The sequence below is a fragment of the Drosophila bipectinata genome, chromosome 3R, assembly GCF_030179905.1.
Source record: "Drosophila bipectinata strain 14024-0381.07 chromosome 3R, DbipHiC1v2, whole genome shotgun sequence".
NCBI classification, from domain to species: domain Eukaryota; kingdom Metazoa; phylum Arthropoda; class Insecta; order Diptera; family Drosophilidae; genus Drosophila; species Drosophila bipectinata.
In genome coordinates this window covers 24,668,508-24,694,550 of record NC_091739.1, presented here as the reverse complement: position 1 = coordinate 24,694,550, position 26,043 = coordinate 24,668,508, and the positions used below count along the sequence as shown (strand labels likewise).

At 43.1% G+C, this 26,043-nt stretch overlaps 5 protein-coding genes across 13 annotated transcripts; 2 read left to right on the top strand and 3 right to left on the bottom strand.

The window, feature by feature from the left end:
- Positions 1 to 107: 107 nt before the first annotated feature.
- Golgin84 (golgin A5) lies at positions 108 to 1,998 on the top strand. The gene is made up of 2 exons (XM_017236511.3): positions 108 to 1,524; positions 1,588 to 1,998. The coding sequence occupies exons 1-2, from the start codon at positions 180 to 182 to the stop codon at positions 1,800 to 1,802; spliced, it is 1,560 nt and encodes a 519-aa protein (XP_017092000.2). The 5' UTR covers positions 108 to 179; the 3' UTR covers positions 1,803 to 1,998.
- LOC108122058 (C2 domain-containing protein 5) lies at positions 1,808 to 8,802 on the bottom strand. Of its 3 annotated transcripts, none has more exons than XM_017236509.3 (10): positions 8,508 to 8,802; positions 8,148 to 8,449; positions 7,674 to 8,019; positions 5,603 to 7,293; positions 4,523 to 4,862; positions 3,323 to 4,441; positions 3,171 to 3,258; positions 2,727 to 3,113; positions 2,397 to 2,669; positions 1,808 to 2,341 (listed from the first exon to the last, which is right to left on the bottom strand). In XM_017236509.3, exons 1-10 carry the CDS (start codon positions 8,669 to 8,671, stop codon positions 2,279 to 2,281), a joined length of 4,773 nt encoding a protein of 1,590 aa, XP_017091998.2. In that variant the 5' UTR covers positions 8,672 to 8,802; the 3' UTR covers positions 1,808 to 2,278. The 3 variants fall into 3 exon arrangements, with proteins under 3 accessions (XP_017091998.2, XP_070137483.1, XP_017091999.2); XM_070281382.1 differs by having other exon boundaries at positions 5,603 to 6,006; positions 8,508 to 8,797; XM_017236510.3 differs by having other exon boundaries at positions 5,603 to 5,925; positions 8,508 to 8,797.
- Positions 8,803 to 9,179: 377 nt separating this feature from the next.
- Positions 9,180 to 12,194, top strand: LOC108122158 (probable H/ACA ribonucleoprotein complex subunit 1-like protein). Of its 7 annotated transcripts, none has more exons than XM_017236692.3 (6): positions 9,182 to 9,793; positions 9,882 to 10,259; positions 10,332 to 10,524; positions 10,607 to 10,822; positions 10,901 to 11,061; positions 11,193 to 12,194. In XM_017236692.3, the coding sequence occupies exons 1-6, from the start codon at positions 9,463 to 9,465 to the stop codon at positions 11,240 to 11,242; spliced, it is 1,329 nt and encodes a 442-aa protein (XP_017092181.2). In that variant the 5' UTR covers positions 9,182 to 9,462; the 3' UTR covers positions 11,243 to 12,194. The 7 variants fall into 7 exon arrangements, with proteins under 7 accessions (XP_017092178.2, XP_017092177.2, XP_017092173.2 ...); XM_017236691.3 differs by having other exon boundaries at positions 9,183 to 9,793; positions 9,864 to 10,259; XM_017236690.3 differs by having other exon boundaries at positions 9,183 to 9,793; positions 9,864 to 10,259; positions 10,898 to 11,061.
- A 7,255-nt stretch (positions 12,195 to 19,449) lies between these two features.
- On the bottom strand, positions 19,450 to 21,479 carry Ms (neuropeptide receptor myosuppressin). Its single transcript, XM_017236165.3, has 3 exons — positions 21,390 to 21,479; positions 20,097 to 20,308; positions 19,450 to 20,040 (listed from the first exon to the last, which is right to left on the bottom strand). The coding sequence occupies exons 2-3, from the start codon at positions 20,305 to 20,307 to the stop codon at positions 19,949 to 19,951; spliced, it is 303 nt and encodes a 100-aa protein (XP_017091654.2). The 5' UTR covers position 20,308; positions 21,390 to 21,479; the 3' UTR covers positions 19,450 to 19,948.
- Positions 21,480 to 22,926: 1,447 nt separating this feature from the next.
- Positions 22,927 to 25,973, bottom strand: LOC108121815 (acyl-CoA synthetase short-chain family member 3, mitochondrial). The gene is made up of 5 exons (XM_017236109.3): positions 25,801 to 25,973; positions 24,177 to 25,191; positions 23,789 to 24,099; positions 23,578 to 23,723; positions 22,927 to 23,515 (listed from the first exon to the last, which is right to left on the bottom strand). The coding sequence occupies exons 1-5, from the start codon at positions 25,841 to 25,843 to the stop codon at positions 23,003 to 23,005; spliced, it is 2,028 nt and encodes a 675-aa protein (XP_017091598.3). The 5' UTR covers positions 25,844 to 25,973; the 3' UTR covers positions 22,927 to 23,002.
- Positions 25,974 to 26,043: the final 70 nt, after the last annotated feature.

Here is a 26,043-nt window from a genome sequence, read left to right as displayed (position 1 = left end):
AGATAATAGTGGAATCAAAATATCGCGATCCCGTGATATTTTAAAATTTGAATAAATAAAGACCGTTATTTTCTCGTTTAGTAGGCAAGTGAGAATTCAAGCCAATCCGATGCATGGTCACACTAAAAGATATTGTTTACGTGTTTGGTCGACAAGATAGTTTTATTTTCTAGCAAAAAATGTCATCCTGGATAACAGGATTGGCGGACAAGGCCGAAAACATTCTGAACAAGATTGATCAGAATGCTGCGACAGCCCTGCAGACGGATGGTCAAACCGGGACATCCGGGGATCCGATGCGAAGAAGCTTAACCAGCAGCACACAATCCTTGTCCCTCCAATCATTGAAGTCCACCTTGTCTCCAGCCAAACGTTCGGTGGCCAACAGTGCATCCAGTGTTAAGAGCGAGGGAGGAGGATCAGTGGTGACCAAGGACCTACACCATAAGATGTCAACGTCTGCTAGCTTCTCCAACGCCAATAGCCCGGAGCAGCAATCCATGGACACTCACGAATTGGCAGCCTTCAAGATCGCTCTGAACGAGATTACAGCAGAACGAGACGAACTGAGACTGCGTTTGAATGAGCTTAACCACGACAGCGAGCACTTTGCCCTGCAGCAGCGCAGCCAGGAGCTGGAGTCTCTGGCCCAAACCCTTTCCGAGGAGCGGGACAAAGCTATACACGATCTGAACGAGGCGCAGACGGCTCACATGGCCTACGTTCACTCCATCTCCGAGCTGGAGACAAATCTGGCCAAACTGCAACAGGAATATATGAGCACTTCTCAAAAGCTGCAGATGCAAACCAAGGAAACAGAACAGCAACGCCAGGAGCTGCAGGAATACAGAACGAAAGCTCAACGGGCCTTGCAGGCCAAGGACGCCTTGATCGCAGAACTCAAGGCGAATCCCACAGCTGAAGGTGCTGATCCCAGTCTGGTTGCCAAAGACAGCGAAACCCGTTTCATGCAAATGGAACACGATGCCCTCAAACAGGAGCTGAATCATGCTAACGAGGAGTTGCAGAAGGCGCGACTGCAGCTGGAAGATTACTTCTCCCAAGAGCAGCAACGACAGGTCGAGCTCGGTTCAGCCCGTCAGAGGGAAGAGACGCTAGCTAAAGAGCTACGCCAGTCTCGAGAGCACAGTGTTACCTCCGAGTCGGAACAGCGCATTCTGACCCAGGAAATTTCCTCACTCCGACAGCAACTAAGTAACCAAATGGCGGCCTCCGCCACTCGCTTGCAGGAGCGGGAGCAACAAATACAACAGATGCGGCAGCGTCTTAGTGAGGGTGCCAATGCCGGAGCCAAAAATGACTATGAAGCACGACTCAAAGCTCTCACCCAGTCGCTAGTCGAGCGACAAAGTCTTTTGGAGCGTGTGACGGGCGAAAGGAACGCCTTGCGACTGCAGCATGAGAAGGCTCAACTGCAACTACAACAAAACATGCACCTGGTGGAGATGGAGGGCCAGCGTGGTAGCTCTCGCAATCCCTTGCTTTCCAACAGCACAGATGATGGTAATTAAGTTGATCGAAAGATATGGGTTTGTTTTTAACACGCTTACTACTCTTATTCTCCAGTTAAAGCCCAGTTTCCACTGCTCATGCATCCGAGTCCGTTCGACAACCGAGTGGCCCGTCGCTTTAAGCGAGCTCTCCGCCAGGCGGACTCCATGGGCATCCGAGTGGGTACCTTTCTGCGCCGATATCCAATGATGCGAGTTTCTGTGATTGTCTATGTGGCACTGCTCCACCTCTGGGTTATGTTCGTGCTGCTCTCCACAACGCCAAACTAATCGAATCAATTTAATTGAGCAATTGTTTTTATTTTTAAATATATTTATTGTATTTTACACGCAAAAAATTGGATATCTAGGAGTACGAGTATATCAATGTCATGTTTGTGTTGCAACAGTTGTATAAATCGTTAGTATACGTGGGCCTCGCACTCATCAAATTCAATATTCAATAAACATCAACTATATACAGAAATTGCAATTGATTTAAAGCTAAAAACATTAAGCAAACAAGTAACAAGACCGAAAAAATCACACTACTCGGTAAAGGTAAAGAAAGAACGTTCGTCACAGTTCAGATATTGCATAAAGGATCCATCTACAGGGACTGTAAAGTTGTTACGTAAACAAGAAATATATTAAGTTCAGTTGCCGGGCAGAGCTGACAGTTCTAGCTAAGCGGAAGAAAATAGAGAGTATACGCTTTTGGGACGATTCGCGTAAAACAGGCGCTATATGCCCCTCAAGTTTTTGTATCAGTCATCGGCATGGTAGCTCACATAGACAGCATCGCCACCCAGGCTGATCAGGCACTGGCCCTAAGAGCAAGAAACATTTATCGTTACCTTATAGTTGGTACTCTGTAGGGCTTACCTGATTTTTGTGCTGGTTATCGAACAGCATTAACTCCGTGATGTAAAAAGAGACCATGGCATTACCTCCAAGGGAAGCAATATGGGCTCGGACCACGGCCAGCAGTTCGGTTATAAAACCATGGACAAATCCGCTGATGCCACCGTTTTCCCGAATCGAGGTGCTTTCCCGAATGAAAAAGAAATTCAGGTTACCCAGGTATTTGTCAATACGACCACCAGGTATAAAGCTCAGAGGTGTCAGATCCACTCCGTAACGATCTCGCAGAGGGAACTACAATTTAAAGGACATGACTGATGGGGTCAACATTGTTTTAAACGACCATCTTACGTATCGGTTACGGGGAACTGGTCCCACATTTAGGGACTTCACTCCGGTTGATGGCAGACCCGAACCCAAGTTGCTCAAACGGGACGGTGAAGTTTTGCGCATTTTAAAAGAGCTCATGCCAAACGGAGGTATGGCTGTGCTGGTCGGTGTGGGAGTATCCACCATCTGATCCTCGTCCAAGGGGAAAATATAGTCCTCTTCCTGGAGCATTCGCTTGCCATTTAACTCAGGCTGGGATTGGGTAGCATGCACGGCCGCCTCGTGAAATCCATTCGTTTGCTGTTGGGGCTGCTGGAACGGCAAGGCTCGTCCACGTCCCCTGCACTTCATTTTGTTGGAATCGCTAAGACCCATGGCCATTCCAGTGACCAGCAGTTGGATTTGATCCTAAAATATGTAGAAATGGTAGAGTATATTCAAGGTCTTCCAAATATTAATACTTACCGTTTCTGGCAAGTCCAACCGAAAACGAAGATCGCAAATGGCACAAGGTATCATGGTCCTCAATTTAAAGTATATTGTTTGCAAGAGCCTTAAAATATTATTAATAAATTAAATAATTTTTAAACTAAAATAATAAACAAAGAAGTATTTACCGCTGGAAGTGCTTGGGGAATCCATTGACACTTTGTCCAACCTCGAGGCGTGCCCTCCACACTTGTGTAAACATTTGTAAATTCTTGACGGTATCCATCTCCACCATACCAGGCACCTGCTGCGTGTTAACCACATGGAAGCCCTCGGGTGGATACGGTTCCATTAGCAATGATATAATCTCCAAGTCCTCAATGTCGTCGACCTCCAGCACACAAAGCTCCTTGTTGCCGCAATTCAGATCAATCTCGTTCATCTCCTCGTCATCAGAATCATCGGTGTCCGATTGCTTGTCGCCAGATGCATTGGCTGCCGATGCTGTTGCTGTATTGGCTGCCAAATCGGGGTCCAAGCTCTTGAGCTGGTATATCTCTTGATTTCTCTCGAAGGTCTCCTGCAGTTTCTTCTGAAGCTCGTTTAACTTTTGCTTGTCGGTCCATGAGTTTCCGGCCACGATCTTGGGCACCTGGGGCACTGGTAAGGCGGTGAGGAACAAGGCAGTGCCTGTGGCTATCAACGCTATCATACGTTCTCCAATGGCCACCTGGGTGCGCAGTCCAAAGATGGCATTCATGCCCTTGGCTTTCAGTTTGTTGATCAACACACGGTGCAGTTCGTACTCCAAGAAGGGAAGGCCATCGGAAATCTCTTTGGCATTCAGTTCCGCTCGCAGATCCCTTTTGGCGCGCACCACTTGAGCCTGCATGAAGCATCCACGGCCCGTTACCTGCATGAACTCCGGCACCTCTAAGGTGGCCAAAAGAACATCTGGCACCCGACCCTTTTTGCAAACGGCGCACTTCTTCATTTTCACATTGAAGGGCACCGAGTTCAGGTTGTAGGGTATGTGGCAGATGGCACACGCATTCCGGGGTCCATTAAGCGGGGGCAGCCCGAACCGCTTGCCTCCCGAACTATTCCCGGTGCCCAGGGAACCGCTATCCTTGCTGGCTTCCCCAGTGCTGCCATTGGCCTCGCGCTCCTCCACCGAATTCGACATGGTGGCCATACCAGCCGTGGCCTTCGACATGGTGAAGATATCGGTTTGCGATACAGATCGATTGAATACCATGTTGATTACCGCCGCTGTTCCAGTGGCAGATAAAACACAGACATCATCCCTAAAGTGAAGATAATAAGGCTATTAGCGCTATCACCATAAATGCTAAAAATATACGACTTATCGGTATGGAATAACTTACGAAATGGTTGTGGTTTCAGCGTACCCCAGCACCACGTTGCAGCCCAAGGAGCGTGCGTGCGAACGAATTTCCATGCGCAGCTCGGTCCACCAGCTGTCCCGCACCTCTGGCTCGTCGGGATTGGGTACTCGTTCCAAAAGTTTCACCGAACGCGCCGCCACTGTGGCGCCCAGGTGCAAAATAAAACCTGTGGGGTACTTTGTCATGGTCAGGAAGGGATACTCCAACATATCCAGGCTATCGGCAGCGGTTCCCGGCTTGGCTCCAACCGCCGGCTGCGTTAGACGCATCATGGCTGTGGCGGCCACCAGGCGCTCACTGGCCACACAAATAGAGTTTCCTGCGAATAGAAAATTGTAAAAAAATTACACAACTTATTGGAGTTTTGGGATCTTACATTTAGTGAATACATTAATATTTACAGCGGTATGACTTGGACTCAATGGTTTAAAATGCTTGAGACTTGAACATGTGAGGTTTCCACGAAATCTTGCATATCTTGAATGATTTGGTTTGGTGTTTTTCTGATCTCATTTAAAAATGTGAAATAATCCTAAAAATGAAGTATTATCCTTCCAGTATTAAAATATAAAGTTAGAAATGGATTTTAAATAAAAAATGTGTTGATTTTGTGTGGAAATTTTAATTAGATGCTTTCTGGTATTCAGTTTCGGGTATGAAGTGTAAAGATTCAGATTCAGAAACAACATTCAGAAGATATAGCATGGAAGAGCCTCATCCTGGGCCGAAAAAGAAGCGCGATAGGTGATAGGACATAGAGGCTCACGCACAGATACACAGAGGTACATCAAGAAAGGACACCGAAATCACATCGAGATTAGGCGGGAGCATTTACTTACGCTTCCGGTGGAATGTAAAGACTATGCCGGACGGCGTGGTGCAGCAGCGGACGCAAAGAGAGAGCATTGGAAGAGTGAGAGATGGACACACGGTGACAGCAAACACACAGATATTGAGCAGCAGCAATGCTTCTTGTTAAATGCTTACATCTACAGTCTAGACCCGAACGCTAAGCCTTAAACTAGTGGGATGGGAAACCCCAGTTAGCCAATTACATACCTTTGGGGGTAACACTCAGGTCGGAGTCCGAGGAGCGCCTGCATATCTCGCCGACGGTGGCCGGCACCATTGTGGTCGCCGTTGAGGTGGTCGATGTGGAGGCACTGTCTGCATTGGTGGCCGCCGAAATGCCACTCTTCGAAGGACTGGGCGTGAGCTTGAGGCGACTGCTGCTAACCGGAGAGGCAAATCGCTTCAAGCTCGGACTTAAGCTCTCCACAGTCGTTGGAATCATCGGTGATCCGGCTACGGCACTGGGTGCTCCTACTACCGATCCCGCCAATCCCGATGCTCCTGGCTGCTGTTGGATTTCAGTGCTGGATCTAAGTTCGCGTGGTTGTTGTTGGCGAATGGCAAATGGAGCAAGCAATGATGACTCATTATTGTGGTTACTATGGTTAGTACTAGAGAGATTAGAGATATTTACAGAATGATCTAAGTGGTCAAGACTAGAGGGGTTATTATAGGGGTTTTCGTAATCGAAGGTGACTAGTTCGGATCGAGTGGGAGTGGGCGTGGAGGGGCAGACGCGCAGCTCGGGCGCCTTCAGCAGCAGCGTGTTGGGTGGTGGGAGTGGTGCAAGAGATGAAAGTGGTGCCTCTGGTGCCATTAGGTGATTCATTGAGGCACTGCGTTGCAAACTTTTGCCGTAACTTGGTAGGAAATTTAACTGCAACATCGAGGAGGACCCACTGAGATTGGAGCCCATATAATTCTCGTAGCAAGTCGGCAACTCCGGCTGGGAGCTGTAGTAAGGCTTGCGTTCCAGCGATGGCTCAAATCGATGGTTGATTCCCTTCTCCACTTCATTGTCATTGGACTTCAGGTGCATTAGTTTCTGCAGTCGACGCGAGAAGCTTTTCAAGTCTTCCAACAGATTATGGTGCCTTGGAACTAAGTCCTGCTGGCTGTTCTCGCAACTGCGTGTCTCTCCCGGTTTTATCCAGTTGTCCTGAACGTTCTCCTCTTCCTCCTGCGAGTCCTCCCCATTACTATCGGGGGCAGCTATTTCAAGAGCCAGCTGCAGGGACTCATCCGAGTCTGTGGAGTAGTTCGATGTTGGCCGAGCCTTTGCCTTAAACTCCTCACCTGGAAGATCCGGTGCAGACCGCGTGTTTTCCTGATACTCCGACAAGCCTGGCACGGCTAGAAAGCTCTTCACCGGCGCATGACCCGGACGGACGCCAGTATCGTTACTAATCGAGCGGACTATATTATGGGGACTAGAGGATTTTATTGAGGCTGTTGGAAAGCGTGACTTGCGTCGACGCCGAAAACTGGAGGGAGCTGCCATGGCTCCCCCGAAAATGCTGCTCAGCGACTGAGTGGCATTCTCGGGGATCTTGGGCTCAATTCGACGAATCAGAGTGGCGTATTTCTGGCTGAAAATCTTGCTCGAGGACAGAGTCAATCGACGCATCCGGTGACGAAGCTTCTTTTCTCGGTTCTTTTCGCCGCGCTCGTCCTCCTGCCGGATTAGATTCTGCATTAGCTCTGCATCCTCCGTGTCACTGCTGGCGCTTTCCAGGTAGAAAAGAGTAGCTGCTGCCGCCGCTGCTGCTGAAGATGTTGGTGCCGAGCTAGGCTCCCTGTATATATTCAGACGATATTGGGGCGTGCGGCCGGAGAGCGGCAAGCTGGCGCTGCTGGCTCCGGCACAGTTCAGGAAATCTAAATACTTTTGCGCCAGTCTAGCCATTAAATATACATGTGTATATTTTAAAAGGAAGGTAGTACGTAAATGTATTATAAACATAAACACGACACAACGAACAACAATAAAGTTTGAAGCGTGCAATACGATACGGTACGACAAGGAGCGAAATTACAGAGATCGAGGGATGAACATAGGTCGAAGGGGTTACGGTTTCAAATACGGTGTGGGTTGGAGAACGTTCAAGAGAAGAGAAAAATTATCTTTAGAAATTGTTGAAATCTTCGTTAAACTATCCATCTACAAATATCAAAAATTTTAAACAGAAGGGGTAACAAAAAAACCCTCCTAATAGTATAATTTAACTACTAATCTCAATAACTGATTAACTAAAAAAGATCCCCACTTTATACTCACTCCTCGATCAGTGCCACATCTGCGCTGTTAGGCTGACTGCTGCTGGTGTCCTTGATTAAAGTTACCGCCGTTCCCACGCCTCGAGCAACTACACCGACATCGCCCTCCAGATCGAAGCACTGGGTATACCCAATAACGGCATTGGCGCCCATATTAATGGCTTTCAAGCCCATCCGTCGCTGAACCTGTCCCGACAATTTAAGGAAGACTACCTGACGCGCCTCGTTGGAAGCTCTGGGCGTGCGAATCTTGTCGATCCACTGGTACTCCGGGTCATCGTTGACAACAAGCTCCTCTACAAACCCGTGAATGACTTGGGCGCGATATCCAAAGGGCACACACTGGGCTGAAATGCAAAAGGAAACAGGTTAGGCACTTTCTATCATAAAGTTGAGATAACAGGGCTTGAAAATATTGCTCGCATAACAACATCTAGTCCGATCAATATGTAGAAACCCTGCTCAGAATACAAACAGTGGAAAAAGGGGATGCCGCAAGAGCTCTGCCGAAACTTATTGACATCCGAAAAGAGGTCCACTTTGACAATGACATTGATCTCGCCGCGAATCCCATGCATTGTATCGAAAACAGGAATCCATCCGGAGAGCACAGTGCCCTTTCCGTGCACCGCCTGACTAGAGCTCTCCAGGCACAAGGGATTCAAGCTGATGTTCACCTTGCCGATGGCATCGTTGGCCGAGTACGTGTCGTAGTCCATTAACCTAATCTGAAGAGGCTCGTCCTGCAACTCGGCATCGTCCACCTCGAAACGGAACCTTAAAATAAACCAAGTTTTGGTATAATTGGCGCAAATCAAGGTCTTTCATTACTTACCAATCAGTGTTCCAGGTGGGATTTAAACTCTTGCGGAAGACATCCGTTTTGTGGGTCACCGAGGCAAGCTTGATTTCCACGAACGCGTCCGTCGTCTCAGCACTCTTGTCCATCACCGGCAGGTTGCGTGCCGCCTTGATCTTCACCCCCACCTTGCCTGGCATCCTATCCAGTCCTGTTCCGCCTTTTCACAAGATTGTTACCAGTACAATTCACGCTAATCTATTTTAACTTGTGTTTTCCATTTTCCCAGTACTCAGTGTGGCCGCATGCTGCCAGCTACGTGAGACACCTTTAATGCACTGTAAGAAATTAGAAGTAAGAAGTCGAAGTGGAATGATTTAATAAAAATCTAATTATATGTTTTACAGTTTTAAAAATAATTTATTTCTTGGAGCATATTTATAGAAATACATAAATAGATCCCAACTTTTATATAAGGGATATGTTTATACCACAGAGATGCAAATATTTTAAGATTCTAAACTGGAATATAAAAAAAAAACAATTTGTTAGAGAAAATATTTTAAATAAAAGAATGATTTATACAATTTCTTGCAAGTATTCTTCGTCTTAATTATAAAAATTGCAAATATTTTGCAGATATATTTATTCGATAGTTTGTATCTAAAGGTACGGTATCCCTGGATTTATCAACGCACCTCCTGCCCTGAAGCGAAAATCAATAGTCGCCGCCATATTTTTTCACGCGTTTTTTTTAACGCGCTTGGACTCTCGAAAATGTTTAGATAAATAAGTTATTTAAGGAAAAAAAGTTGTTGAAAACGTTGCCTATATCTCGCAGGCCAGTGAACATTCAATAGAGCTCCTATCCGACGCATCGCATTCAGTAAATCCTTTCGAGAATCTTAGAACCGTAGTCTCCGGCATCTGCGTTCGTGGGTGAAAAAGTGTGTGTGAAGCTAAAGTTACCGAAAGCAAGAGAGCAAAGAGCATGGATGGACCACAAGTGTCTTCCCCTCCGGTCGGTGGGCCACGTGGTGGTGGCGGTGGATACCGCGGACGCGGTGGTGGAGCCCCGATGCGGGGAGGATTCGATCGAGGCCGTGGACGCGGACGTGGTGGCCACTTTATGGGCATGCGAGGGGGCGGTGGAATGGGTGGCGGACCACCCATGGGTGGTGGTATGATGTCTGGGCCGCCACGCGGAATGCGCGGTCCTCGCGGTGGCCCTGGGTACCAGGGCCGCGGGGGTGGTGGCTACCAGCCGCGTGGTGGTGGTCCGATGGGAATGAGGGGTGGACGTCCACCCATGTACCAGCAACGTAAGCACATTTTACCCTTACCTCCACTTTAAAGTCCAATCCAATCCAACCCGATTTCAATCCTAAACAGCTCCCAAACAACACACAGGTGCTGAAAACAACAAGACTGTGTCCCCAGTGCCCGCTTCCACAGTTAGTGCGGATCAACCAGGAGAGCCGGCCGCCAGTGAAGAAGTCACCGATGGACAAACCCCGGCATCCAGTGTTCCGCCCTCCGGTGGATCTGCTTCCAGCAATGGTGGTGGACCTCCACCCTACATGGGTCGCGGGCGCGGACGCGGTGGACCCTTCAGTGGACGCGGACGTGGTGGCGGCTACAACCCGCACATGAACGGCAGCGGCGGCGGCAGCATGTACGGAGGTCCTCACGGACACCATAGCAACTCGATGGGCGGAGGTCCGGGCGGAGATCACGGATCAATGCCTCGACGCGGAGCCCCACGCGGTAGGGGCGGTTACAATCAAGGTATGAGTCGGCCCCCCTTGCATCACCATCATCAGGCACATAATTCCAATACACAACTTGCACCGGTACCAGCTCTCAAACGCGGCGCACCCGGTGGTCCTGGACCCAAACGTGGACGCTACGAGGGCGGTCCTTACAGCCAGAGACCCATGACGCCCAAGTATCACAGTTCCCAGCAGCATATGGGCGGCGGCGGTGGTGGCGGAAGCATGGCACCCCCATCCTCTTACGGATCACCCCCGAGCCATCATGCTCCTGCTCAGAGGTAAGTCTTGGAGCGAGTGTTTCTTTGAATGTAATCCGATATTCTTTTGTTTAATATTTATATAAACAATAAATTCTTGCAGCCACCATGGATACCAGGCACACGACCAGACCCAGCAGGTGGATCCATACGCCCAGAGCGGCTACAGTTCCCAGACAGCCCAGCAGGGCTACAACGGCTACGGCCAGAGTAGCGGCAGCAGCTACACTAGCCACACTTCGACTACTGCGCCAGCTAGCGGCAGCTATGGGGCTCATCAAGGCACAGAGTACGATCAAAGCCAGTACCAGAGCTACAAGTGGGTGATCTTTTCATAATTTTGCCTTCTACCCATTTGATTAAGATGAAACTAATAATCCGGCATATATTTTAGCAGCTCCACAGGCTACACTGCGCAACAAGACACGCGCTACCAGTACGGTCAGGACTATAGCCAGCAATACGGCTCGACTGCCGTTGACTATAACGCCACAGGTCAGGCTGACTACAGTCAGCAAGCGAGCGCAGGCTACGATGAACGCTCCTATGCGGGCTATGGTATGTCACTAATAGCATTAGGTTTTTCAAAATATTTTAGTTACAACTTTTCCTATACCTTCTTAATATAAAGAAAAGAATGTGCCCGATATTATTCCTTTAACATAATGAAATTACCGGTGTCTTTGCAGATTCGCAAGCCTATTCTCAGAACTATTCGGGTACAGCTGGTTACTACTAAACAACCGCATCCGCATCCCACTCCCACTTCTGATGGCTTTCCAGAGATAGAGAACAGAACGCTGTGCGTGCTCGGATAGGCCGGGAGACCAAGTAAAGGGATTAGGGCAAACAGAAATCAAGTAAATGGAAGGGAATATAAATTTTGCAGAAGAAACTTGATATATGTAATACACAACACTCACATAGACCCTCAGAACATATAATTTTTAGATTTAAGATTACAGTTCCCTTTTTCTTAGCATTTAAGTAACTCGTGTTGCAACGTCTTTCTATATAAGCCCAAAACTATTTTCTTCATTTGTTTTCGTTTTGTCAACCCTCCACCCTCAAACCAGATGAAAATAATTAAAACTTCTTGGAATGCCTGTTAATCAATGTTTTGTTAGTAGACAAACGGAGCTATCCGTACTGAGCTTCGGCCTAAAAATGAAAGTCTGTGCTCCTCTAAAGCCTCTTTTATAATACTATCTCTACTGTAACCAAAAAAAATAAGCTTAAAACCATAATATTTATATGACGGAAGCACGAGAGCGTTCATTCTCACTCGGATGAACCTGCTAAATTTTTATATTTTGTGAAATATGTCATATTGTACACAAGAGAATGCAATGTATAGATTTTAGTTGATAAGCTCAAAAACGAAAACAACTCTATGAACCCCCAAAAGTTTTGTTTCCACTCCCAAATACTCGAGTAGTATCTGAAAACATTTATGATTTTGCAAGATTGTTGCTTTATTTACAATATTGACGTGAAAACACAGAAATCAGAATTTCTTATTTAATTTTTTTTTATTTTAACCATTTTTTGATAGCAACAAAAGTTCATACGTATGTAATTCTTATAAAATAAGCTGAAAAAAACCAATAACGAAATACACGAAATATATTAGCAAAAGATGCAAAATCATAACCAATATCAAAGTCAATAAAATAATATTCAAAAATGTGTTTAATGGATTAAACTTATTTAAACGTACATATATTATTTCAAATATTTTGTTTAAACCAAAAATTCAATCGATTAAAAACGAATAATTAAGAAACAAAAAATGAAGCGAAATCAAATAATGAGTGAATTATTACAAAAGCAAAACACCCAAGACTGAATATATTTACGAAACGTGAAGCACTGCAAGCTATAAGCAACAAAAAATCATAGTAACACGAGAGACAAATGAAAGAAACTACTGCCAAACAATTAAGTATAAACAAAGTACTGAGATAAAAGCCAATCTAACAAGATCTTCAAAACCCAAAGAACAAATAACCTGCAAGCCTTAAATGCCATATGTACCTGAAGAACACTCATGAAAGTCTTAAAAAAAATGAAGAAAAACGTTTCGAAAGTTTCAACGACAACAGTCATTCGAAAATAAAAATTAGTGTCGCGCTATATTTTAAAATTCGAAAACGTAAAAATGGTTGAGGTAAAACGTTAAGATTACTCAAAAATTAGAAACCAAACAAAATGATAAAAAATTTCAAAAAGCAAAAATAATTTTTAACAACTTTTGGTAAGTTAAGAAAAAAAAAAGCCAAAAATATTCTTGAACAAAAAAATAACTTTAGAATATAAAGAGCTCAACATGCTTCTTGTACTATTGTGCAATTATATATCCTAGTCAAATTTTTTGTCTGATTTAAGAATGTCTTTTGATATTAGCCCTATTAATCATTTTTATATTTTTAAAGCTGTTGAGTTCTAAAAATCAATGCAAAAGGCGGCCCTATTGCCGCATTTTCCACATAAATTGTAGAATCTAGTTGTTTTTTACAGGAATGAGATATGAATATTAACAAAATGATAGCGTAAACGCTTATCAAATCTGAAGGAATGGATTTGTCATTGGTGGTAATCCAAAAACTATACAACACGAAAAAAAAAACAAGTAAAAAATGAGATTTTAAATTAATAAAATATTTTGTTTTTAATGTTGCACTTTTATGTTATTTATATATTTTCGTTTATGTTAAAATGATTTTATTTGTTATGGTTAAGAAAAGTTGAAAGAGATATGCTGAGAACATATCAGAAGTGATTTAATGAAAAAGACTGAAAAATATTTTATATGAAATGATGACATCTCAAAGTACAAACAAGAAGATATACCTGAAATTAAAATTAAACAAAAATTCTAAACAAAAAAAACATAGTGAGAGGTTAGAACGTCGGTTTTTAATTTAGTAGTTTTTAGACTCTGATGCGAGTTAAAAATTTGCGTGAACAGGAACAAGATAAAATCATTTAAGTTAATTGTGTCACAGTACAAATATTTCAAAAATGAAATCTAAAAACAAGCGACTAAAAATTACTTATGATGAAAAGAAACCCAAACAAAAATTTAAAAAAAAAAATAACCCGAAAATCAAAATGCAAGCATTTACTGACTTATAAAGAGATCAGTTAAAAAAATTATTCTTTAGAGCATAAAATCATATTTTTATTTACACGCTTTGGAGTTTTAAGAACGTGAAGAACCCGGTTCAGCATTATTTCATGTTTTCGTGTCAAATAATTTGATTTAACTTAGTTTATTATTTGTTTGATTTTTTATTAATTTAATAAAAACTTACAAATGGCAACAAATATTTAAATTGAATATGCAATTAAATGGAAACTTTTAATAATTTTTTTCAGCAAAAAGATAAAACAAATATTGAATATGAAAATATATCCCAATGGAGCGAAAGTATCTGCAACAGTTTCCAAAGGAAATAGCGTTTGGCGATGTTCCAGAAGTACATATTAAATCAACTGCAACTGTACAATATATGCACAATAATTAATTAACTATTAACTCATTTAATACTTATCCTAAAGTCGAAAGATGTATTTCATTACGTCTTTAATATATGAATTGGAGTAAACGAATCTGATGGGCTGAATATGGGTTGAGACACTTTTCAATTTTTCAGAGTACATTTTTTTAAAAACGTCTTTCAGAGATTCAAAATATAGGAATAATAAATATGTATTTATAGATATCCCGAATAATGATTATTTTTTTAAATTGAGGTCTCTAAAATAATCTACAACAAATTTCTGATTCCTAAAAATAAATACATTTCATCAGAGTTTCAAGTAAACTTTTAAAAACTTTAAAAATTAGTTTTTTCAAAATTAAATTTATTTTTGAAAGCATTTTTAGTCGTTTTGAGGAATGTTGAATAAAAATTATAAAACAAAGATACCGACTTTTATTGGAACAGGTGCCAAACAACTTGTGGATTTTAAAATTATGTATTATTTTATATAGTTATTTAAAAACACGAGAAAAGAGGTAATTCGGGCAGAGCCGAAATGATATACCTCTTTCGGTTCAGATTGGATATTTATCGCAAATATGGCATATAGTAAACTGATCCTTATCCAAATTGTATCCTTGTATCGTGATGCAATCCTTTGAAAATGGGGTTTTCCCCTATATGGCCCACAGTGATGGCTATATCTTTCCCAATTCCCATCCGATTCTCAAGCGGAGTACCTTAAACGATTTCTGGATCGATTCCCCACCATTCTGCATCAAAATCCTGAGACAAAATATTTTTTAGATTTTTTGTCCCTTTTTCGTGATGGGGTCCCTTGAAAATGGGGTTTTCCCCTATATGACCCACAGTGATGGCTTTATCTTTCCCAATTCCCATCCGATTCTCAAGCGGAGTACCTTAAACGATTTCTACATTGATTCTGCACCATTCTGCATCAAAATCCTGAGACAAAATATTTTTTAGATTTTTTGTCCCTTTTTCGTGATGGGGTCCCTTGAAAATGGGGTTTTCCCCTATATGGCCCACAGTGATGGCTATATCTTTCTCAATTCCCATCCGATTCTCAAGCGGAGTACCTTAAACGATTTTTAGATCGATTCCCCACCATTCTGCATCAAAATCCTGAGACAAAATATTTTTTAGATTTTTTGTCCCTTTTTCGTGATGGGGTCCCTTGAAAATGGGATTTTCCCCTATATGGCCCACAGTGATGGCTATATCTTTCCCAATTCCCATCCGATTCTCAAGCGGAGTACCTTAAACGATTTCTGGATCGATTCCCCACCATTCTGCATCAAAATCCTGAGACAAAATATTTTTTAGATTTTTTGTTCATTTTTCGTGATGGGATCCCTTGAAAATGGGGTTTTCCCCTATATGGCCCACACTGATGGCTATATCTTTCTCAATTCCCATCCGATTCTTAAGCGGAGTACCTTAAACGATTTCTGGATCGATTCCCCACCATTTTGCATCAAAATCCTAAGACAAAATATTTGTTAGATTTTTTGTCCCTTTTTCGTGATGGGGTCCCTTGAAAATGGGGTTTTCCCCTATAAGGTCCACAGCGATAGCTATATCTTCGCCGATTCTCATCCGATTCTCAAGCGGAGTACCTTAAACGATTTCTGGATCGATTCTCCGCCATTCTGCATCAAAATCCTGAGACAAAATATTTTTTAGATTTTTTGTCCATTTTTTGTGAAAATCCCTTGAAAATGGGGTTTTCCCCTATAGGGCCCACAGTGATGGCTATATGCTTCCCAATTCCCATCCGATTCTCTAGCGGAGTACCTTAAACGATTTCTGGATCGATTCCCCACCATTCTGCATCAAAATCCTGAGACAAAATATTTTTTAGATTTTTTGTCCCTTTTTCGTGATGGGTTCCCTTAAAAATGGGGTTTTTCCCTATAAGGTCCACAGCGATAGCTATATCTTCGCCGATTCTCAAGCGGAGTACCTTAAACCATTTCTGGATCGATTCCCCACCATTCTGCATCAAAATCCTGAGACAAAATATTTTTTAGATTTTTTGTCCATTTTTCGTGATGGGATCCCTTGAAAATGGGGTTTTCCCCTATATGGCCCACAGTGATAGCTATATGCTTCCCAATTCCCATCCGATTCTCAAGCGGAGTACCTTAAACGATTTCTGGATCGATTCCCCACCATTCTGCATCAAAATCCTGAGACAAAATATTTTTTAGATTTTTTGTCCCTTTTTCGTGATGGGGTCCCTTGAAAATGGGATTTTCCCCTATATGGCCCACAGTGATGGCTATATGTTTCCCAATTCCCATCCGATTCTCAAGCGGAGTACCTTAAACGATTTCTGGATCGATTCCCCACCATTTTGCATCAAAATCCTAAGACAAAATATTTTTTAGATTTTTTGTCCCTTTTTCGTGATGGGTTCCCTTGAAAATGGGGTTTTCCCCTATAAGGTCCACAGCGATAGCTATATCTTCGCCGATTCTCATCCGATTCTCAAGCGGAGTACCTTAAACGATTTCTGGATCGATTCTCCGCCATTCTGCATCAAAATCCTGAGACAAAATATTTTTTAGATTTTTTGTCCATTTTTTGTGAAAGGATCCCTTGAAAATGGGGTTTTCCCCTATATGGCCCACAGTGATGGCTTTATCTTTCCCAATTCCCATCCGATTCTCAAGCGGAGTACCTTAAACAATTTCTACATTGATTCTGCACCATTCTGCATCAAAATCCTGAGACAAAATATTTTTTAGATTTTTTGTCCCTTTTTCGTGATGTGATCCCTTGAAAATGGGGTTTTCCCTATATGGCCCACAGTGATGGCTATATCTTCTCTAATTCTCATCCGATTCTCAAGCGGAGTACCTTAAACGATTTCTGGATCGATTCTCCGCCATTCTGCATCAAAATCCTGAGACAAAATATTTTTTAGATTTTTTGTCCCTTTTTCGTGATGTGATCCCTTGAAAATGGGATTTTTCCCTATAGGGACCACAGTGATGGCTATATCTTCCCCAATTCCCATCCGATTCTCAAGAGGAGTACCTTAAACGATTTCTGGATCGATTCCCCACCATTCTGCATCAAAATCCTGAGACAAAATATTTTTTAGATTTTTTGTCCCTTTTTCGTGATGGGTTCCCTTAAAAATGGGGTTTTTCCCTATAAGGTCCACAGCGATAGCTATATCTTCGCCGATTCTCAAGCGGAGTACCTTAAACCATTTCTGGATCGATTCCCCACCATTCTGCATCAAAATCCTGAGACAAAATATTTTTTAGATTTTTTGTCCATTTTTCGTGATGGGATCCCTTGAAAATGGGGTTTTCCCCTATATGGCCCACAGTGATAGCTATATGCTTCCCAATTCCCATCCGATTCTCAAGCGGAGTACCTTAAACGATTTCTGGATCGATTCCCCACCATTCTGCATCAAAATCCTGAGACAAAATATTTTTTAGATTTTTTGTCCATTTTTTGTGAAAGGATCCCTTGAAAATGGGGTTTTCCCCTATATGGCCCACAGTGATGGCTTTATCTTTCCCAATTCCCATCCGATTCTCAAGCGGAGTACCTTAAACAATTTCTACATTGATTCTGCACCATTCTGCATCAAAATCCTGAGACAAAATATTTTTTAGATTTTTTGTCCCTTTTTCGTGATGTGATCCCTTGAAAATGGGGTTTTCCCTATATGGCCCACAGTGATGGCTATATCTTCTCTAATTCTCATCCGATTCTCAAGCGGAGTACCTTAAACGATTTCTGGATCGATTCTCCGCCATTCTGCATCAAAATCCTGAGACAAAATATTTTTTAGATTTTTTGTCCCTTTTTCGTGATGTGATCCCTTGAAAATGGGATTTTTCCCTATAGGGACCACAGTGATGGCTATATCTTCCCCAATTCCCATCCGATTCTCAAGCGGAGTACCTCAAACGATTTCTGGATCGATTCTCCGCCATTCTGCATCAAAATCCTGAGACAAAATATTTTTTAGATTTTTTGTCCCTTTTTCGTGATGTGATCCCTTGAAAATGGGGTTTTCCCTATATGGCCCACAGTGATGGCTATATCTTCTCTAATTCTCATCCGATTCTCAAGCGGAGTACCTTTAACGATTTTTGGATCGATTCTCCGCCATTCTGCATCAAAATCCTGAGACAAAATATTTTTTAGATTTTTTGTCCCTTTTTCGTGATGTGATCCCTTGAAAATGGGATTTTTCCCTATAGGGACCACAGTGATGGCTATATCTTCCCCAATTCCCATCCGATTCTCAAGCGGAGTACCTCAAACGATTTCTGGATCGATTCTCCGCCATTCTGCATCAAAATCCTGAGACAAAATATTTCTTAGATTTTTTGTCCCTTTTTCGTGATGTGATCCCTTGAAAATGGGGTTTTCCCTATATGGCCCACAGTGATGGCTATATCTTCTCTAATTCTCATCCGATTCTCAAGCGGAGTGCCTTTAACGATTTCTGGATCGATTCTCCGCCATTCTGCATCAAAATCCTGAGACAAAATATTTTTTAGATTTTTTGTCCCTTTTTCGTGATGTGATCCCTTGAAAATGGGGTTTTCCCTATATGGCCCACAGTGATGGCTATATCTTCCCCAATTCTCATCCGATTCTCAAGCGGAGTACCTCAAACGATTTCTGGATCGATTCTCCGCCATTCTGCATCAAAATCCTGAGACAAAATATTTAATACATTTTTTGTCCCTTTTTCGTGATGGGGTCCCCTGAAAATGGGGTTTTCCCCTATATGGCCCACACTGATGGGTATATCTTTCCCAATTCCCATCCGATTCTCAAGCGGAGTACCTTAAACGATTTCTGGATTGATTCTCCGCCGTTCTGCATCAAAATCCTGAGACAAAATATTTTTTAGATTTTTTGTCCATTTTTCGTGATGTGATCCCTTGATAATGGGGTTTTCCCTATATGACCCACAGTGATGGCTATATCTTTCCCAATTCCCATCCGATTCTCAAGCGGAGTACCTTAAACGATTTCTGGATCGATTCCCCACCATTCTGCATCAAAATCCTGAGACAAAATATTTAATACATTTTTTGTCCCTTTTTCGTGATGAGGTCCCCTGAAAATGGGGTTTTCCCCTATATGGACCACAGTGATGGCTGTATCTTCCCCAATTCTCATCCGATTCTCAAGCGGAGTACCTTAAACGATTTCTGGATCGATTCCCCACCATTCTGCATCAATATCCTGAGACAAAATATTTTTTAGACTTTTTGTCCATTTTTCGTGATGGGATCCCTTGAAAATGGGGTTTTCCCTATATGGTCCACAGTGATGTCTATATCTTTCCCAATTCCCATCCGATTCTCCGATTTTTGACCAAAATTATAATACACTCTGGAAGGTTATAAAATCTGCCCAAAAACCAGATAAACCATATTATATTGCATTTTGCCATGCATTCACTTATTGAGAGGAAAAGTTTGTCTTTATTAAAAATTTAATCGGAAGTAATTTTATAAACTTGAACATATTTTTTGGATATTTTATAATAATGCTTCATGCTAGGGAAATATATTTGAGATATTTTTGAATTTACCAATACATTTACATTATTTACTTTGCTGTGTTTGTATAACATTAAAAAACACAAATATTTAAATCAAGTTTTGTTAGTACATTTCGGGGGTCTTTGAATATGTACAATTGTGTGTGAATTTTTATAGAAACATTGGACACATCGATTTGCTATTTAATGAACTAGAGAGCTTCCAATTGAGTATAGTTCTGAGTTTCCATTGATTAGATTTACATAATTATGCTGAAGACGCCAGAATTGGGTTGTGCTTGGTGAACAAAAACGCTTTTCGCCGCTCGTTGATCAAGGTCCTGTGTCGTGGGTTCGTCCGTGAAATCATTTAGCAAGGGATCCATCAGGAAGCATATCCTTAACGCCGTTTGCCGAATCGCAAAAAGACATGATCGACGTCTGTACGCTTGTTGTAATTCTTCAGAAGGTCATCAGAGTTGGCCACAAGAGCTGAGGGATAAATGAAATCCTAAAATCGATATCCTTTTGCTTAAACTTGGACGTACCTGAAGCCTCGTTGTTGATGTAAGATTTTAGGGCCGAACTCAATTGATCCGAATTCTCCAGAGCCTGGCAGACCTTCCTGATGTGCTGGGGCATCTCGTCGACAATGCCGACCTGGCAAAGCGGAGGAGCCTGGTTCGCTGCCTGTGTATTGGCCACAGCCAGCAGGATAACGGCCAGGCAGCAGGCAACAAAGAACTGTGCGAAGGACATGCTGCAAGACATGAAGGTGGAATGGTAGTAGGACGGGGAGCTCTAAGGATAATTGACATCGCTGACTGGTGACAAGCTTATTAGATTATCAGGAACAGCAGTCGAAAGCTAGGGAAGTCTCTCCTTACTCATCCTGGCTGGAGGGCCACTCATCGTTCTGGCTCAACTAATTTTGATTAAGTGTAATGATCCTAATGCTACGTGCCTGATTGCCACTCGCTTCCAACAGCGTAGCCATGGCAAAGTATTATGCATAAATGGAGTTCTGCTCTGTTGCAGGCTGGTGGCCAAGTTTCCATTTTAAATCCCACCCCATTTATCCTTAATGCTGCCCTAATATGTTTACGCGGCAAGCAATTTGTTTCTATTAACGGCCTGAGGCTATGGTAATCTGTGCCGATCCTTCCCACCTGAGTGACGTTGATGGGCTTACACTCCCCATACGCCCCGTGTGCCGACAACCAAATGCAGTTGGCATACAAACACCTGTACGAGAAGGGGCCGTGCATGCGAACGTGTCACCCATGCATCTATTTGGCTTATAAGCAACCTATTGACAACGGCAACCTATTGTCAGGAAGTGGGGGCAACGGGCCATTTCAGAGAACCCAAAGGGCACGTTCCAGGGATCCAGGAAACAGCTTTGTCCTGTTTCAGACTCAACTAGTGTGCACTGAATGCAAATTAGACGCAATTGCATGCTTAAAGCATGGAAGATGGATAACATATTTTAAATTAATCAGTTCTAACTAGATTCCGATTAGTCGGACAATATCCTTTCCTTATGTTTGAATAATTTCCACAAATATTAAAAAAAACAAGCAGAAGTTAGTAAAGCTATTTTCTTAAATATCCGCATTAGAAAGAAACCTAATAATTTTGAAGAACAAAAACATGAACTAGTCTTTTTAAAAATGTTGATTTAGTTAAACACTATATGACTATAAGCATAATATTTTAAACACTTTATGACTAAAAGCATAATATTTTAAGATCTTCCATTAATATTTAATTCACAAAAAAACACCAAATTCTAAACACTTTTTACTAAATAAAACAACCATAATTCATATACTACACACCTGATAAGGTTTTTGGGATATGAGAGTGTCTCCGGGAAGAAATTGTTACAAAAAGTTAGTTTGCTGCACTAGTTACTTGAACTTGTTGAACGCAAGAACTTGAATGATGTCCTGCCTGCACAGGACATCCGCTTTTATTTACTTCCGTCGAGGAAGAGCCCAGAAGGCACGGTGCCCTGCGATTGGCTGGCTGGAAACACACACCGACACAAGCAGGATTCACACGAACAAAGAGACAGTAGTCAGGGGACCACATGTTGCGCTCCTGGCTGGATACTTGGTGGGCGTGCTCAAACATTGCTCATACGCCACCGACACCGACCAGAGCACGATGCGGCGCTAGCTGTGTGTTCTGGGTAAACTTTCTCCTGGATCCCATCGAGTTGCCCAATATGTTTGTCTATTATATAAGTTTATCAGCTCTTAATTATGTTGTAAAAGTTGCTCTTTTATGATCAGTGGTCGAAGCCACCACATATTTATAGGTAGTTACAACGATTAATACTCCACTTACGGGCCATTTCCTGTTTACGGTCACTCCCACGGAGTGGCTTTAAGCTGAAAGTTTAAAGTCCTTGTCCCGCCAGCTGCACTCCAGTCCGGGAGCAGAGTAATCTTCGATTTATGATGCTGGGATTTGCAGGCGAAGCGTTGCAATTAATTTGAATCTGTTCGTGGTTGGAATGCAAAAGTGTCTTGAGAATTTTGACTGTGACGTCAGAATCTTTTCAGAGGGCATTTCCATGAAGGGAGATGCAAATTGAGCAATGGTCGAGACTTTGAATTAACCAATAAGTAAATCTAATTTGTTTCTCTTTTATGTCGTTAGTAAGACTAATGGATTCGGCTGCAAAAATGTAAGAGGCTGTGGGATGTTTTGGAAGCTCTACAATAAATCATAAATATATTTTAAATATATAGACATTTATTAAATATCTTTATCTAGTGGGATTCATATTTTGAAACCTCAAGTTCGGTTTATAAATGTATTAAAACTATCAGTAGCTATTAAGATGGATCTAAGACAGGTTCTATATTATGTGAATTTGCGTATCACAAATATTAAAAAATTATATCATTTTTTTATTATTAAATATCAAAATACTAAAGTAAGTAAAGTAACCCCTGTTCCTGATAGTCATAATTCCCCATCTAGCCTCTCCACTGTGGCCAGTGCATTACCACAACGCCCACTAATTGAGTTACATTCAGCTGCCATTTGCTGTCATCTTTGATGTGGACAAATCCGGCCAAATAATGCAATGAGTGTGCCATATGTGGCACAATCCGAGGGAAAATCGAGAGTGGCGGAAAAAGAGGCTAACACGCGTCGCCGTACGAACAATGTATCACGAAATTTGCACAAAATTTGAATAAACTGATTGGGTTTCAGTTGTATGCGAATAGTGTCAGTGGCGAAGGGAGAAAAGTGGAATAGGTCATACATATATATAGTTAGTAGTGCCCAACGATTAACATTTAAATTATTTTCGCCGGCCTACGCAACTTAACAACTAACGGGAGGAAAATACCCAGAAACATTTATTTAAACTTTATTTCACTCATGAGGATCGTTGTACAAACTAATTAGAAACCAAATATGGAGAACCTCTTCAGTCCAGCAACTTGGCCACAATGGGTTCCGGAGCGGTCATCGCGTAGCCGAGCTGCTGGAGAGCCCGTCGGATCTCGGTGAAGACACTGGCATCATCGATGGTGGCTGGCAGGACAACCTTTTCGTTGCGGGCAAAGTCCGCCATCGCCTTGCGCATCGTCTTGCCGGAGCGGGTGCGGGGCAGGTTGTTCACGGAGGTGATTAGTCGGAAGGCGGCAATGGGTCCCACCACATCCCGGATTAGTTTGATTATCTCCGCCGATAGCTTGGCGTCCGTTTTTTTGCAGTTCTCCACGGGAATGTACAAGCACAGTGGCACCTGACCCTTTGTCGCCTCGGGTACTCCAAACACAGCCACATCAACTACGTCGGGGTGTCGGAGAACGGCATCTTCCAAACTGGAGGTGGACAAGCGATGTCCAGCAACGTTGATAACATCATCATCGCGAGCCGTGACAAAGATATAGCCACGTTCGTCCTTGTAACCAGCATCCATGGTGTCGTAGTAGCCCTAAATAGGGGGCTCTTTAATCCATTCAAACTTTCTTTTAAAAATAATTCCTCATCACTTACCGGGTATTTCTGAAAGTAAAGTTTACGATATAGCTCCTCGTTCTTGTATAAAGTGGCCATATTTCCGGGGGGCAGGGGCAATTTCAGGACAATCCTTCCAAGCTCTGTCGGCAGGGCCTCACAACCATCCGGTTTCAGGATTTTAACTGCAAGAGAGATGACCTAGGGCTTGAAAGACTTCATCAGCCAACCTATCTAGAGCATCACTCACTGTCGTAGCCCATGAGGGGCAGGCCCGTGGAATATGTGGGTGGACTAAGATTCTGCTGGTAGCCCAGACAGGTGGCAGTCACCGCAGATCCAGTTTCCGTCTGCCACCAATGATTCAGTACCGGAACCTTGAAGGTCTTCTCAATCCACGCCTTAGTCTCGTAATCACAATGTTCGCCGGCAATGAAAATAGCTCGCAGAGACTTGGTGGAATACTGACGACCATAGCTGATGTCCGGATCGGCGCGACGGATTACCCGGAATGAGGTGGGCACGGAGAAAATCGAACGAACCTTGTACTGGTCGATTATCCTACAGCATTTAGGGATAAGGTTCATTAAGGTTATAATCTTTATAAGTAATTTAGGAATTATTTTTTTGGGACTTACCGGAAATACTGCCCAGGATCCGGGGTGCGGTCCGGCTTTCCCTCGTACATGACGCTGGTGGCTCCCAAGCAGAGTGGACCATAGCAGATATACGAGTGGCCTACCACCCAGCCCATGTCCGAGGCCGCCCACCAGGTGTCGCCGGGATTTATTCCGTAGATGGTACGCAGCGTATACATGAGGGCTACTAGGTGGCCTCCAATGGTTCGTAGGACGCCCTTCGGCTTGTCCGTGGTACCAGAGGTGTACAGGATGTAGAGTGGATCGTTTGCTTCGATGGACACACAAGCGATGGGTGCCTCATTCTTGGACATGGCCAGGACATCTGACCAGAGGACATCGGCTTGTTCATCTAGTTTCGTGGTGTCTGGAGAAATGTCCCGGTGGAAGATGATATTTCGCTGGGGCGGCTTCCAACGCGACATGTTGATGGCCGAGTGCAGGATGTCCAGGTACGGAACAACCTTACCCGGCTCCACGCCCACGTTTGAGGCGATAACCAGCTTGGGCTCCACATGCTCGATTCGCGAACAGAGTTCCCTGGCAGCGAATCCTCCAAAGACGACGGAGTGGATAGCGCCAAGCCGGACGATGGCCAGCATAGCGATGATAGTCTCTGGGATGAGAGGCATGTAAATCACAACTCGGTCTCCCTTGGTGACGCCCAATTTGGCTAGACCACCAGCTAGAAGGACGATCTGGTCGTATAGCTCCTGGTAGGTGACGCGGCGCACTGTTCCCGTCATAGGGCTGTCGTGGATAAGGGCCACCTTGGAGCCCCTGCCAGCAAGGATGTGCCGATCGATTGCATTGTAGCAGGCATTCAGGTAGCCCCCCACATACCACTTTGTGAAAGGAGGATTGCTGTTGTCCAGGACCTGCTGCCAAGGTCGGTCCCAGTCGAGGAGTTGAGCTTGCTCCTCCCAAAAGGCCACTGGATCCTGGACACTCTTGCGATAGGCTTCCAGGTACAGGGGATCGTGCGAGTCGACGGGCATGCCGCAGATGTTTTCGCCTGCGAAAAGGTGACCATCAATTAGACGAGTTCATTGTTCCCACTAGCCGAGCCGAGTACTGCATTAAATTAGGCGGCTAAACTAAATTACAACACCACCAACCTACGCCATTGAGGCGAAATTGAATTTTAAATTTTCTAAATGTCGCGGTCACTCAACTGATTTCTGTAAGCCCATTTAGTACATGGATAAGTATATATGTGCCCGAGAACCAGACGCCGCCGGAGCATAAGGCACACGTCATTCTGGCTGGAAGTTGGACCCTGGAAGCCTACGTCTTGCATAAGTTAATCGGAATCATTAATATTGAGTGTTGTTTTGGAAAACTTTACTTGGAAAGCAAACTAAACTTTAATCAATTATATCACAGTCTAAACAATATTTTAGGGAAAGTTTTACCCTCTTTTTTAGCTTTAAGATGAGGATATTAAAAGGGGAGTCTATAAGTTTTAGTTGAAAATTGATTTAAAGCTTCTTTTGGGTTCTTTATTTAAGTCACTCAAATACTCAAAAATAAATACAACCTGGATTTCAATTATTCCATTAAAGTCATGCCATTACATCCACATGCTTTTTTATATATTCGGAAGTCGTTTTCCAAAACTTACTATTTTCGGAACTCATATCCACAGCACTAGCACCAATTTCCATTATAATCTTCGATTATTTCAATGGTATTTTATCAAACTTATTATATTCTCTTGAAGATATCAACACTATATATATCCTATATAAATAGTCGTACAATCAAGCGAAACACAACCGTCACAATGGAGTCGATTCTTTGAAATGCCACTGGAAATTGTAGAACGCAACTAAAAAAGCCAAGCCTTTAAGAAATACCCGATCAA